Source organism: Anopheles ziemanni, chromosome 3 (genome assembly GCF_943734765.1).
Source record: "Anopheles ziemanni chromosome 3, idAnoZiCoDA_A2_x.2, whole genome shotgun sequence".
In the NCBI taxonomy this organism is placed as follows: Eukaryota; Metazoa; Arthropoda; class Insecta; order Diptera; family Culicidae; genus Anopheles; species Anopheles ziemanni.
The window spans coordinates 37197532-37211045 of NC_080706.1; the positions used below are offsets into that span (position 1 = coordinate 37197532).

General features: G+C 40.5%; 1 protein-coding gene across 1 annotated transcript in view; it reads right to left on the reverse strand.

The window, feature by feature from the left end:
• Positions 1-6649: 6649 nt before the first annotated feature.
• LOC131286015 (acetylcholine receptor subunit beta-like 2) overlaps positions 6650-13514 on the reverse strand; it is a 30718-nt gene continuing 23853 nt past the window's right edge. The window contains exon 9 of the mRNA XM_058314872.1: positions 6650-6991. Coding sequence (XP_058170855.1) covers positions 6776-6991 — 216 coding nt within the window. The 3' untranslated portion in view covers positions 6650-6775. The remainder of the gene's footprint in view (positions 6992-13514) is intronic.

Here is a 13514-nt window from a genome sequence, read left to right on the forward strand (position 1 = left end):
TCTGTTCCGTTTATTGCACTGGAGATTTTCGCACGTCAATATTTTCCTTCATATTCTGACTCCGCGGGCGAAGGATTCCCGTCGCATTGTTCGCCAAGCAAAACCGTTCAGTGTTGTCTGTCTTTTTGAACGGCAGTTTCGAGACTGTGGATTTTCTTTTTCGCTTCCCTTTCTTGCACCACCATTTTCCCACCAGTGGATATTTTCACTATCGAACATTGCGACGGGAAAGGGAACGAAACCGCGAACCGACTCCTAAACGAGCCGTAACTTGTAATCTGGCTTGTAAATGGATGCCTTCCCACGGGGGGAAGCCTTCCCAGGGTGAGCGTCCAAAGCCGGTCATGATTAAATTTAAAAACCAAATCTTTCCCACAGCACGATGTAATATCCAATGCCGACGCCGTCACCATCGCATAAACGTCGTGCGGGTGCGTTCGGCGAGAAAAGGGCCATTTTATTTTTCTCATATCTCCTGACAAGCACGAGCAAACCCACCAACCCACGGAGATGGGTTTTGCAAACCAACCGACGGAAAGAATTTCAGTGTACCAACTTCCGACCAGCTACGGATAAGGATAAGCCACTCGGGCCACCTCGCCATCGCATGATGCAGCAAAAATCTCAGCCGAAAATTCCACCTTTAAAGCGGAAAACCCCCGGCGAGCGGTTTCGAACGAAATGAACTCACGTATCGAATCCAGCCTCCGTCCGAGCCGTACCGTTTTTCTCCCCGTTTCCTCTAAGGTGGATGCACGATCTTCACAAAAGATCACAAAGCCCGCAAAAGAATGCCGGGTGGAAAGAAAAACCTTTTCATTCGATTGCAGTAATTTATGGTGCAGCATATTTTTGGGTCAGAATATTGCGGGTCTAGCGGGGCATGAATTATGGTCATTCGTAAGTGAATGTACCAGCCGGTCCTTTTTTCTTACCATTCATTCTGGCCCACTGGTTCGGTTTAACCGAGTCTTTTTTTTTCTATGCTCATCTAAATACAGTTTTTTTCCCACCACGTGCTCCCCCCTGGTGGGAAGAAGATAAAGTTTAATATTTGCCAAATTAACTGCCCTGAAAATGCCCGAACAAATTCAGCTTCACGATTTTCACCGAGCGCTCACACGCCACCCGGGATAATCGTTAATATCAATTAGTGCGGCCACATTCCAGCGCGCTCTCAAGTGCCTGTGATTTGTTTCCTTTTTTTACACCGGGGTTTTTTCCTCCCACAATTCCAGGACGAAAGGCTTGAAGTTGTTTAAAGACCACGCTAAGTAAATTAAAATTCTTGAGCGGAGTTTAAGTATCTCAGATTATTTTTTAGATGTGGAATTACAGAGGGTGAGATTAGCGGAAACACTTGTTTTTCTTTCAAGATTGTGATAGATAAAAAAACTCAAACCTCACATGAAACACTTCAAATGTAACAAATATTTTAATGAAACTCATGCTCACAACCACTGTGTTACATGTAGATGCTTTACAAAAACCTTCACGAGCTTTACCATTGAAAGGATACTATTGCTATTAAAATGATATATCAAATATAACGGGGCTTAAGAATTACCATGGTATGAACGACTTTGAAACTGAATCATTACTCAAAAACTTTCTGAGTTTCTGTAGCTCCGGAATCGGAAAAGTAGAAATCTTCTTGCATCCGTCCCACTATGAACTGTTTCATTGTGGCTTAATATTGCACTACACCAGAGATGTCAAATATACGACCAGCGACTCCTTTGAAACAATATATGGAAAGTTTGGATCCTTGAGTATTTGAATAGCATTTTTTTTTTAATTTACAAATGTAGTCAAATCTTAAAAGCAGAGAATTTTAAATGGACAAGAGGACTGAACCTCCATTTTAATAATTGTTATACAAAAGTGGTATTCACCATTGGTTCACATCGATCGTAGTGCTCAAGATGTAACTTACCATGAATGTTTTCGTACGAGAAAGTTATCTAGATTAATAATTATATTATACTAACTAGAAAATCCCACAATAATAGCAAATCTAAAATATGTATTCCCATCCTTCCAAGTAAATTTAAACAAATTAAATTCATTTTAAAAAACATAAAGATATATAGTTTAGGAAGCATCTTTTTGCAGTCCATTTCAGGTAATTGTCAGGTTTGGGCAAGTCAAGAAACATTCTCTTGATCATAACAATTTAGATTTTAGAAACGTTACTGATTTTCTTGTCCGTTCAAACCATAGCATTGTGTCGTTTCCAATCATGTACACTGCTATACTAAATGTGCGCTTTTATGCATATTAAACCATTAGATTTGACCTTGTTTTACTGCAAGTTACTCATATAATGGTGCGTCTTAGCTCAAGAAAATTAAATACAGCTGATACAAAATTTGATATTATAAAATCCACATTAATAAGAGGTAATATAAGATTTTAAAATTTCAAAGGTGTAAATCATGATTGGTTACTTATTTAAAAGTACACTGATGAGAACCTATTGTCATAAATCTAACCAATACTACGTTTTGCCACGCAAACCTATTTTCGAAAGAAATGTAGGGCGCGAGGTCAAATGAGTTTGCCATCACTCCACTTTACATTGGTATAAAATTATTGTTGTTACGAAACATGATTATCCTCTTTTCATTTTAACTACAGGAAATCGTTTTCATCTTTTAGTGAACAATACCATCTTTCATAACAAACTCATAATCATTGATTCATAAATCATAGAGCATAGTAACAATTCAAACTAGTTTTAAAGTTTTCACTATTCATAGCTCTTTATTGCACAGTGTACAAAGGTAAGTCAGCTACACACAAGCCTAGTTTATTTCTCTAGTATGATAAAAAAAATTATGCAAACCGTCTCGAAGAACCACCAACACTTGTTACAATCCCATCGATGGAACCCTTCCCTCGGAATTCGGTTGGATCCGACAATGGAGGGTCAAAATTTTTACATAAATCCGGATGTATGCGGGAAACTTTTGCCTGCAGTGAACCATTTTTGCACATTCCCACAACCTTGTGAGTAAAAAAAAAAAGAAAGAACAATGTGCCGACCCAACTACCCTTTTCTGTGGGGTTGAAAAACAAAATGGGAAACTTTTACCCAACTTTGCAACATGCACTCTCCATCGTTGGCATGGTTGTAGTGGTTTTTTTGCCCATTTGTTGAATCCGTTGGGAAAACAACCATATCGGTAATGGCAGCATCGGCAGGGCTTGAACGTCCATCCACATCACGCTGCGCAATGCTGTGAGCTCCACCCATCCACCGGGAAAAGCATACACTTCGTCAAAGCTGGCAATGGTGGCATCATAACACCGAATCACACTCATACACACACACTCTTCAACTGCAACCGAAGCGCCCTAGAAAGATGGTGAACCGAAACGGAACGCCAATGGCGTTGACAGCGGCAACACCAGCATGGAAACGGGTATTTTTCCAACGTTACCGTAACCGGGGGGTATCAAGCTTTGGCACTTCTAATTGAGCAACAGGAACCGGATGCAAAACTGCACCGCATTTAATTAGGGCGATATTAATTCATTCCTCTACAGGTGACTTTCCACCGTCGCTAGGTTGTCGGTTTTATTTCTGTTGCCGATCGAAATTTATTAAACTTTCCTGACGTACAGCGAAAGGTATACCTTTATGCCAGAAACACAATGATGGACGTGTTGTTTAGTGTAGGACATTAAAGGAAACTATTTAAAACCATGGCACACGATCGCATTTACATGTTTACATGTGTGTTATATTTAACGCTCTAAAATATACATCTTCTTGGAAATGTTTTCCTTAGCAACGTACGGTTGTGTGTTGTTTTTTACCCCCAAATGGAGCATGTCGAACCAAGCTGCATGAATATATAACAAGTGCTCTCCTTGGTCTTACAATTGGCCTGCCAGAATGTGATATTTTCAAATGCGAAGAAAAATAAAAGCTTCATCTCACCCCTCTGTGCGCTCGTACGGTATGTTATTTGCACCGACTTGTCTTTAATCTTTCCACTACACTTTTGTCTTGCGTTGTTACGATTTTAGGCGAGCAAGATTTCTTCGCACTCTTCTGCGAGTCCTAGCGAAAGTTCTGCGAAACGTTCACTATTCTTTCCAGTACCACCCCGAGCAAACTCCAGAGAGCTTGTGGTGCTGGGTAAGAAAGATATGAAATTATATGCATCATGTTATTTTATTCATAATTAAAACATAACATAAGGTAGAGTAACAGATTTTTATTTCGGATGTTCGCGAAGCGCATATTTTATTCGTGGAACACTTTACCAGGTTTAATCTTTAGGCTTACGCCAAATTACTTTTCTTTTTAATTAGTATGTCCATCGTACAAAAAGTCAATTTGTTATTTGTCATATCAAGAAAATAACATCCATTATTAAATGAAAATCTTCAACTCACCACTATTTCGTAGGATATGGATGGATAATGGATGACAAGAAAATTCCAGTATAAACTGCACTTTAACATCAAGAGCTGATAAACAAACTTCATTCAACTCAACAAGAGAGAACCCTTCGAGAAAAAGATGAAATTAAATACTCCAGGTCGATTCATCCCCGTCCCAAGCTCTTCTGCGTGTGCTGAAAACGGGAGAAGCAACGCGTAAAATGTTGAACTCTTGTGATTTCCACCTCAGATTTTTCAATATCTTCCGTTTTTATGTTAGTTGTTCTTTCCACGATACAGAACTTTGAAGTATTTTCATAAAAGCTCTTATCAAAGTGGAAAGACATGGAAAGAAAACAAGTGAAAGGAAACGCAGTGCAACAGCAAGCGATGAATAACACTAACTCAATAAATTCTCGACACCTCTAGAGAAACTGCTTCACGGAGAACTCGTTGAAAAAACAACGCAACAAACTGTGCTAGTGGTTAACCAAAGTTTTCAACTCGATTCCAATGTGATGGTTGAAGCATTTTGGTGGAAGAACAAAGAGATTCACTAGAGAACAATGCTTCCTAAACGGGTGGAACATAACGATTTAACTTACTTACGTTCGGGTGTGCTTTTCTGCACGTTTGCTTCTTCCGAATAAAGTAGATCATACTTGCTTAGCAAACGTCAACAAATTACTAATACGAGGGTTGCCTTTTAAGTTTCGGGATTTGGAAAAACTGGTGATGCAATCTGTTAATTAACAATTTTATCGCAAAGTTTGACGTTTTTGAGGTTATCCGTACTCAGAACGTTTTGATATACGAGTGCTATTTGTGTTGTTAAAAAAATGTTTAAAGTTTCAATCGACACGAGTCTTTTTTGAGAGATCTTCGCTTCTTCAGGTGTTGAAAAACGTTGAAATCTCAGTTTATTTTTTACGTACGGGTATTAAAAGAAGTCATTTGGTGCTAGATCCAGGACTATATGGCGGATGACTCATCAAATCGATGTTTTGAGTACTCAAAAATGCAGTTGTTTGAGCCGATGTGTGAGAGCTCGCATTGTCGTGGTGACGGGTGATCCGTTGACAGCGGTTGAATTTGCTGATTAGTTGGAAGGCAACTGGCAAACAAATTGTTGTGTACCACTCAGAATAGACTGTTCTGCGTTGTTCTAGAGGTTTGGTTGCGATATATCCAGTTTTTCCGAAAAAACATGCGACCCTTTGCTTAGAAGTGCTTCGTGCGTGAACAACTTTGGTTGGATTCGCCTCATCTTGAAACACCCATACAGTCGATTGCAGTTTAGTTAAGGGCTCATTCGCATAAATCCACGATTCATCATCTGTCACGATATTAAAGACGGGTTTTGAAGCACCGCAATCGTATTTTTCGAGCATTTCTTCCGACCAATTGACTCGAGTCTTTTTTTGAGAGATTGACAAATTGTGTGGAATCCAACACGAGCAAATTTTTTTTAAAGTTAAATGTTCATGCAATATTAAGTCTATGCTAGTCCCAGTAATACCTAAGGTTGTCTCTATCTCACAAAAAGTCACATGACGATCTTGCAATATCCGTTCACACACAGCATCAATTGTTTTCGGAACGACAACTGATTTTGGACGACCTTCACGAAATTCATCTTGGAGTGAACTCCAACCACGATTTAATTTTCCAAACCATCGATAAATACTAATCATTGATGGAGCTTCATCACCAAAAGTTGAATTAAGTTCATTCATGCACTACTGCTGTGTCAACTCACGTCGAAAGTTGCAAAAAATAATCGCACAAAATGTCCACGACCCAATTCCACAATTTGGCGGACATTGACACTTTTAACATTTTTTTAACAACACAAATAGCGCTCGTATGTCAAAACGTTCTGAGTATGTATAACCTCAAAAACGTCAAACTTTACGATAAAATTGTTAGTTGGTAGATTGCATCAATAGTTTTTTCAAATCCCGAAACTTAAAAGGCAACCTACGTAATACCTTAGCAGTGATACAAGAGTGGAAAGCAAAACACTACGAATAACATTGGTTAAACCCAGTACAAACAGTTGACTTTATTTGCTAACTTTGTCGTAATTGTTATTTTTCTATTAGGAAATGCTGTCGATTCGCTGCTCGTATTCGTAGTAATTTCAGTAGTATAAATGTAGTGTACGATTCAAAAACTTTATCATAGTTGGGCATAGCCACGTGCGCGTCGTCGTACGATGAACTTTTGCTTGAACGTTTTCCGTGCGTGCATATTATGCTCCATGAAGCAGTGGCTTACACGTGGTGGTTGTTTCTTCCCGTTTGCCGTTTTAAAAAAATGCCCCACTTTTTATCGTGCGACAATCTCCATCCGTTGAGAGGAGACCTCCTTCCGCTTAATCTAGCGTGATGCGTACGATATCCGGCGGCAGCATAAAGTTGTTCTTACGCAGCGGTATTTCGCTCAGCTGCTGATCGACCGGTGCTCGCGTATCGTACAGCGAAGGACTCTGGAAGATGATGCCGAACGTGCCGAAAATGCAGGAAATGGTAAACACCCACAGAAAGAACCGATCCAGCACCATCGACACGAATTTCCAATCTTCGACAATCTGTGGAAGAAACAGAAGGGTGTAATTGTAGCTTTCTTTCGAGTTCTCCCGCAGTATGTCATCAACTTTGCGCGGTGCTAAATTAAATCACAGGAATAAATAACTGGTCGCCTGGTTGGTAGGAAATGGCCCAACTTTCCCAGTTGGTGCCAGTCGACAGAATAATTTCCCTACGCTCGTGAATCCAATCCTTCTCAGCGCGACGGTTCATTTGATGCCAATTTGAAGCGGTGACCGCCATTACGGTCCACTGAAAATAAATCAACTTCATCCCCGAGCGAAGCGTTTTTCTCGCGTAACATAATCTTTTATTCCACGCAGCGCATTTCGGGTACATTCGGGGGAAAGGCACCATACCATGGCCGGCAGATATGACCGCGCGAAACTGTGTCGACTGCAACCGCTGGAAAACCGGGGAACGAAGGCATCATTTCGCAGGACTCGGTCCAAAATATAATTTAAAAAAAAAAAACAAACGCCACATAGTCCAGCGAAACGAAATGCGTCTGGTGCTGTGCATGTGGCAACAGACATGATTGATTAATATGCATATAATTCTTCGGAAAATTGAATGAATACTCTGATATTGTTTTAATTTTCTCGTGCTCCGCCACGAGTCACGCCCGGTTTCCGTTGATCCGTGAAGCGGCTTGGGGGCGTTCATTACAACCGAGACCATTGGATAAACGAAGATGAATGAAGTCAGCGTTGTCGCAAATTGATGTTGATTGCCAGTCGTTCGCGTAGCGTGGTTTGAAGGAAAATTATTTCGGAGAATTGAAAACCGAACAATTTGAAATCAACAACCGTTACGAAGATTGAAAGGCAAATAATGAAAGTGTCTAAGTGGGTAGGAAAACAGATGGCAAAGTTAGTCAAGAAATTTTGTATGATACAAGTCAAAGTAAAGTACAAAGTATTACGACTTTAAAGAAACAAAGTACAAACAGAGGTGGATATTTATCACACATTTTATTAAAAATAAATTTACTTAACAGCTGAACGAACAACGAGCCATGGAGAAAAAAGGCATCAAATCGTCACATCAAAGTGAAACTGAGACCCAGAATTTAATTTTCCCCACATTGATTGATGATCTGAAACATCGTTCCTGGAAAGATGACGTATAAGTTTCTCAAATAATGTTTCGTATGAGGAAAAGAAACTCCGAATGCCACATGACACTAAACTCGACTCGAATAAGCACACCGGCTATGGCACACCGCTTTCCACTGGGCACTTTTCTTCGGTATATTTTTTTTTTCATCCCCCTCAGAAACACCGGTACAAACGTTACTGACATCTGGAAGCTCCCCTGAGTCGAGCTAAATGAGAAAACCCGCGATCTAATGCATGCACGAAACGGAGATAAAATGTGACTGGATCAACGTGTTGGCTTTACGCCCATCCCCGGTGGGTGTCTGAAGGGCTTTAGTCCAATGTGTGTGCGCTCATCGTACAGTTCTATCGCTGCCAGCCGTTTATCCTTCCCGAAACAATCAACCCCATGGAGTGCGCTATCGAGCACGTCACTAGAACGCTAGCTTGGCCAAGGCGAAAGAAAATTCATGTCTGCTCCTACCAAGCATTATATTATTCGTGCCATCTTGAACGTCACTCGGTCGAAAATGTGTTTACATAATTAATGTACATTTTTGAGGCTCGGAAAATATTGTCCGTACCGTCCGGACCGGCCTTAACGGAGGGTCGTTGTCGAGGGAAAATTAAGAGAATCCCCGACTAGGCAACCATTTTTCGGCTATTCTTTTTGCAATAGATTAGCGTGCCCTTCCCCCCCGACGGACGGGGGTGGACGGTAAAATGTATTGAAGGAAAAATTAGATCAGACATTCTCCGAGCGCCCGAAGCACGCCCATTAGGGCCACGTCTACCTAGGGGAGGGACGTTTGACCCGGACTGGGGAACACGCTCATTCTGTCCCCAGTCCGGGTCCTCCCTCCCTCCGGTCACTACCTTTCAGCCACTCGCCACCATGAGTTCGTTATCATTTGATGTTCTCAACATGGCTGTACGCAGGCCGGCCGCACATCGTTTTATGTTAATCACCCGGGATTTATTTTCAGTAAATTTAATTATCCTCCGGAAAATGTCCGCCCTACAGGATGGTTCTTCTTGCTTTATCGTTTCCGTGCTCGGTAACGGGCGTTGTAATTGCAGCAAACCCTTGCGCCGCCAGCCATCTCATCCGTCGCCCTGCTTCACCTTGCCGAAATGGTCCATAAGGCAAACTAGCGAGAATCAGGCGATCGGCGAGCGCGAGAACGCAACCAGGCCGCTAACGACGTTCGACATCCACACGAGCACACCGGGGGGAACGATCCGGTTTTTTTAAGGGCCCGAAAGATCGTGGGACGATAAACGGCAATAATCTTTATCGTTTCGATGAACTGAAAAGGCCCGATTAAGGAGAATCGACTAGAAAATGTATTCATCATCGAGGCAGAGTGCACTCGAGCAGGATTTGAAGACGCCGCGAGCAAAGGACCGCTAAGAACCGCTTGATAGCGCTATAATGATGGCACGCAAAACGCATAAATGCGGGACGAAAGAACGAAAGGAAGGGCCAAAGGAACCTCACTTTAAATTGGACGGGACCAGTCGTCAAGGTACAGGTTTTTACTAGAATCTTTCAAGGATGTTCAAATACAAATTAACGAATAATACAGGGATCTTCAGATGATATTATAACAACAGCGGCATTATTTCCAACTGCATCAGTTGATATTATAACGCGATCATGTTTATATTACTTTATCAGTTGATATCAGAATCGTAGCAGTTGATATTATAATTATAGTTGAGCGAAATACGCAATTTGCATAGGTCCCGATCGGTGCATAAGAAGGACGCGAATGTGCAGGTTAAAATCGATTAGTTCGACAAGTATGTATTCAACCGGATTAAACCGGTGAATGCTTGGAAGCATTAATTGGTATCATAATCGATAGAAGCTACTCGGCCGACTGATGAAGTTATAATAAACATGATCGCGTTATAAAATCAACTGATGCAGTTGGAATATCATGTGCTGCCGTTAGAAATAATGCTGTTGCTGTTATGATATCATTTGAAAAACCCTGTACGTCAATCCATCAAAGTGTTATATCTCAACATCTCGCTTCAGCGATACATTTCATCACACTTCTTATAGTGTAAACTATAAGATATGGTACATCATGTCTCCATAACTCCATAATTTATTAATGTTTTAAATTCAATTAATTTTAATATATTCGCACATTACCATTAAACCAAATTTAATTTTACATTTAACTTCAGACACCGTGAAGATAATCTTTCTTTTTAGAATTAATTGTGATTCTAAATTAAACACTTTTATCAGAAAGCTTATTTTGTAGACTGTAACACAAAAGAATTTAATCATGGAATTTAGCACGAGGCATGAAAATCTCTTGCATCTTAAATTGTAATATTTGCCTAGTTCTATTATTGAAACAAAATGATGAACCAATTCAGAATATAAATGACAAATCTTCAATTAAAATAAAGGTATTAAGCTGATGCAAGAAAATATACAATTGTTTAAGAAATTAACAACTAATAAATTTCACATTTAAAATTAATTAAATTCATAAATATGTGGATTGTATGCTAAACGGTCTTTATCAGCACGTCCAAATGGTAAGGATGATTCCAAATCAAATGTTTATCCGTAAACCCTATCCTAGCGCTAAAACCAGTGGCATTCGCATTAGCATTACGCAAAAATCCCAACCGTCATCACTATTCAGAGCCCTTGAAGTTGGTGTTACTTAACACACACTCCAAATAGTAGTGAAAAAAGCATCCTTCCGTACGCCAAAGTTGGGATTGAATTTACCTCCCCCTAAAAAGGATTTTATAAGTCCAAAAGTGACCCCCAAAAAGTGCTGCGTTTGTAAGAACAAAAACAAGGTGCACTTCGGTAACCTGGCAAGACGCACAGTTTCACGCAGAAACAGCAAAAACCCGGTATCCAAGCCAAAGGATGACCAAGAGGCCGCAAACGTCACATACAGACCCACCCCGGCTTAGGTTGACCCAGCCTGGTCAGGTTTGGAGGATTTAGTTCGGTGACTTACGAACTCAAACGCCCCATCATCTTTAATTAGGGCTTTCCGGTCGTTTCGTCAGCGCTTCGGAAGCAGTTTCAACGGGGGGTTTCACGTGCTGCAAAAGTTGGGTCTGGTTGGTCAAGGCACACTGAAAAGCGATGGCAAACGGTCTACACAGTTACCAATACATCGAGGTTATACCGTACAGCGACGTGGTGTCTGTTTATTTTATTATTTTTTCACGATAAGCACCACCAAGAACAAAACACCGTAGAAAAATATACACCGTGCGACCTAGAAACACCGAGACGTTGAAGGAAAGAGAGTGCAAAACGGAGGTGGAAAAAGGGAAAAAGCTTGCCCAAAAGTAAAGGGATTAAATTTTAATGATCATTACAGTCATTCCATCCTCCGAATATTCGCCCAAAACCCCGAAACCCCGCCGACGGGTGTCCATTTTCCATGCGATGGCCAAAGACAGAGGGTGAAACCGTTTCCCGAAACATCGACTTTGTTACGTTGGGTGGCCAGTTCGGGAGGGTTGTGGAGGGATTAGAAAAAAATGGTAAAATCTTTTCTATTCCGCCACCCCGTTCCAACCCTCGCCAGGCGAACGATTAGTGCCGGCCATTTACTTGAATCGAGTTAAACATAGCCCCTTCCAGGGGCTAAGCTTTCCGCTAGTTCGTAGAATTTATCATCGGAATACTACCATGGATCCTCGCCTAAAGCCCTTCGCACAATACTACAATGGCGGAAGTCAAGCATTGGGGTTTCCTCTTTGTTGTGTTTTCTTTCCTTTTTTTTTTTTTGTTCCTCGATACGTTAAAAAGCGAACGGAGGGGTAAGCTATGCTCTACCTAGGCCCGTTGTTAACCAACGGGAAGCCATCTTATCCGTTTATCATGGCCAGTCATCTGGTGTCCGCTTCGTAACGGCTAATGGTAGCCAATCATAACGGCCTCCAAAGAGTGTCCCTGTGCCGGCGAAACCGAACGAGCGAACGAACGAAAAGCACGCACCGACACAAAGCGAGCTAAACTGGGCGAAATATTTGTCAAACAGTGCCAAGGCTGTTTCGGATGACGACTCCATCCACCCCACCCCAAGGGCGGGCCCCGCCAACTTCGGGCTCGGGAAAAACGGGGCTCGGTATCATTTTCATTAAGTCAATTTAACATCATCCCATTCCCATTTAAAGCCGCCTTTATTATTCATTCGAATGTAGACGGTTTTAATTTCGCGCCCTTCGACAACTTTAATGCCGAACAGTTTGACAGGACGGGGAGCGGACCACGATCGGAGGTGTTGTAGAATGGCTGGAATTATGCATGTTGACAAGGATTCATTTCGCTTTTGTGTTTGGCTGAAATATTGACGCGAGGGGTGACGTGTACATTTAATATTGTTCAATTAAAAGCGTTCCGATTTAACAAACGTAAATAGTGATTTACTCGCAGGTTTGAAGCAAGCAAAAACAGTGATTTGAAATCTTCTAACGAGAGGTTTACAGATTGTCAAACACCAACCCAAGTTAGAAAGTATGTTCGACAAGAATATTAGAGCTAAGCTAGTCTATTACAGAAAGCACTTAAAATTTCGTTCTTTGCTCTATACAAGCATTACGATGAGAATGATGATTACACCACTAATGGACTTGATCTCCTTGCTACTGTGTCACCAGGATACATAACAATGTGTTAAATAATACTGACATCGAAACATGTGATTGGATAGCGAATGTGAGTTTCAATATTTAAAAAAACACTTTTTCAAATTTACTTGCAAAACGTAATGGTTTGCAAATTAAATTAACCAGCGAAAGGTAAGGTTTTAGCACGAATAACTTTCGATAGAAGAGAAGCTTATATGTAATCTGTTATGTGCCGAAAAGTATCGGACCAGATCAATACAATACTAATATCAGTGCCTTGTATAATATGAAGTATTTTGATTGTCCTTACTCTACATGTACAATTGAAGCACCGGTGTCGAGGTGGAGTTGTTTTTATGGGTAAATAATCATTTTTAGTATTAAAGAAATTTACATCGTTCGAAAAAGAGAGATAGAGTAGCTCAAAAGCAGAGACATGCAGAATTATATCAAGAATTGAGTGATGGGAATGAAATATTTGTCAATAAAACATAACAAATCGTACCTTTAAGTTGACATTACACATAACAGGTGAACGTGTGATGAAAAAAAAATTTAATCAAAAACAAAACTTTTTAAAGAAGGATCCAGTTGTATCTTAACAATAAAATCTTATATCAAATAGTGATTTTGCATGAAACATTGTTGTATTATCACACAGCCACAGTAAACTGAGTGTGATACTACAGTACGGCATTTAAATAAATGTTGCTTAATTAAACACTAGTTACTTCTAATTGAAAATTGAATTAAAATATACTATATCTATACTATATCTATAGCTCTAGCTCTA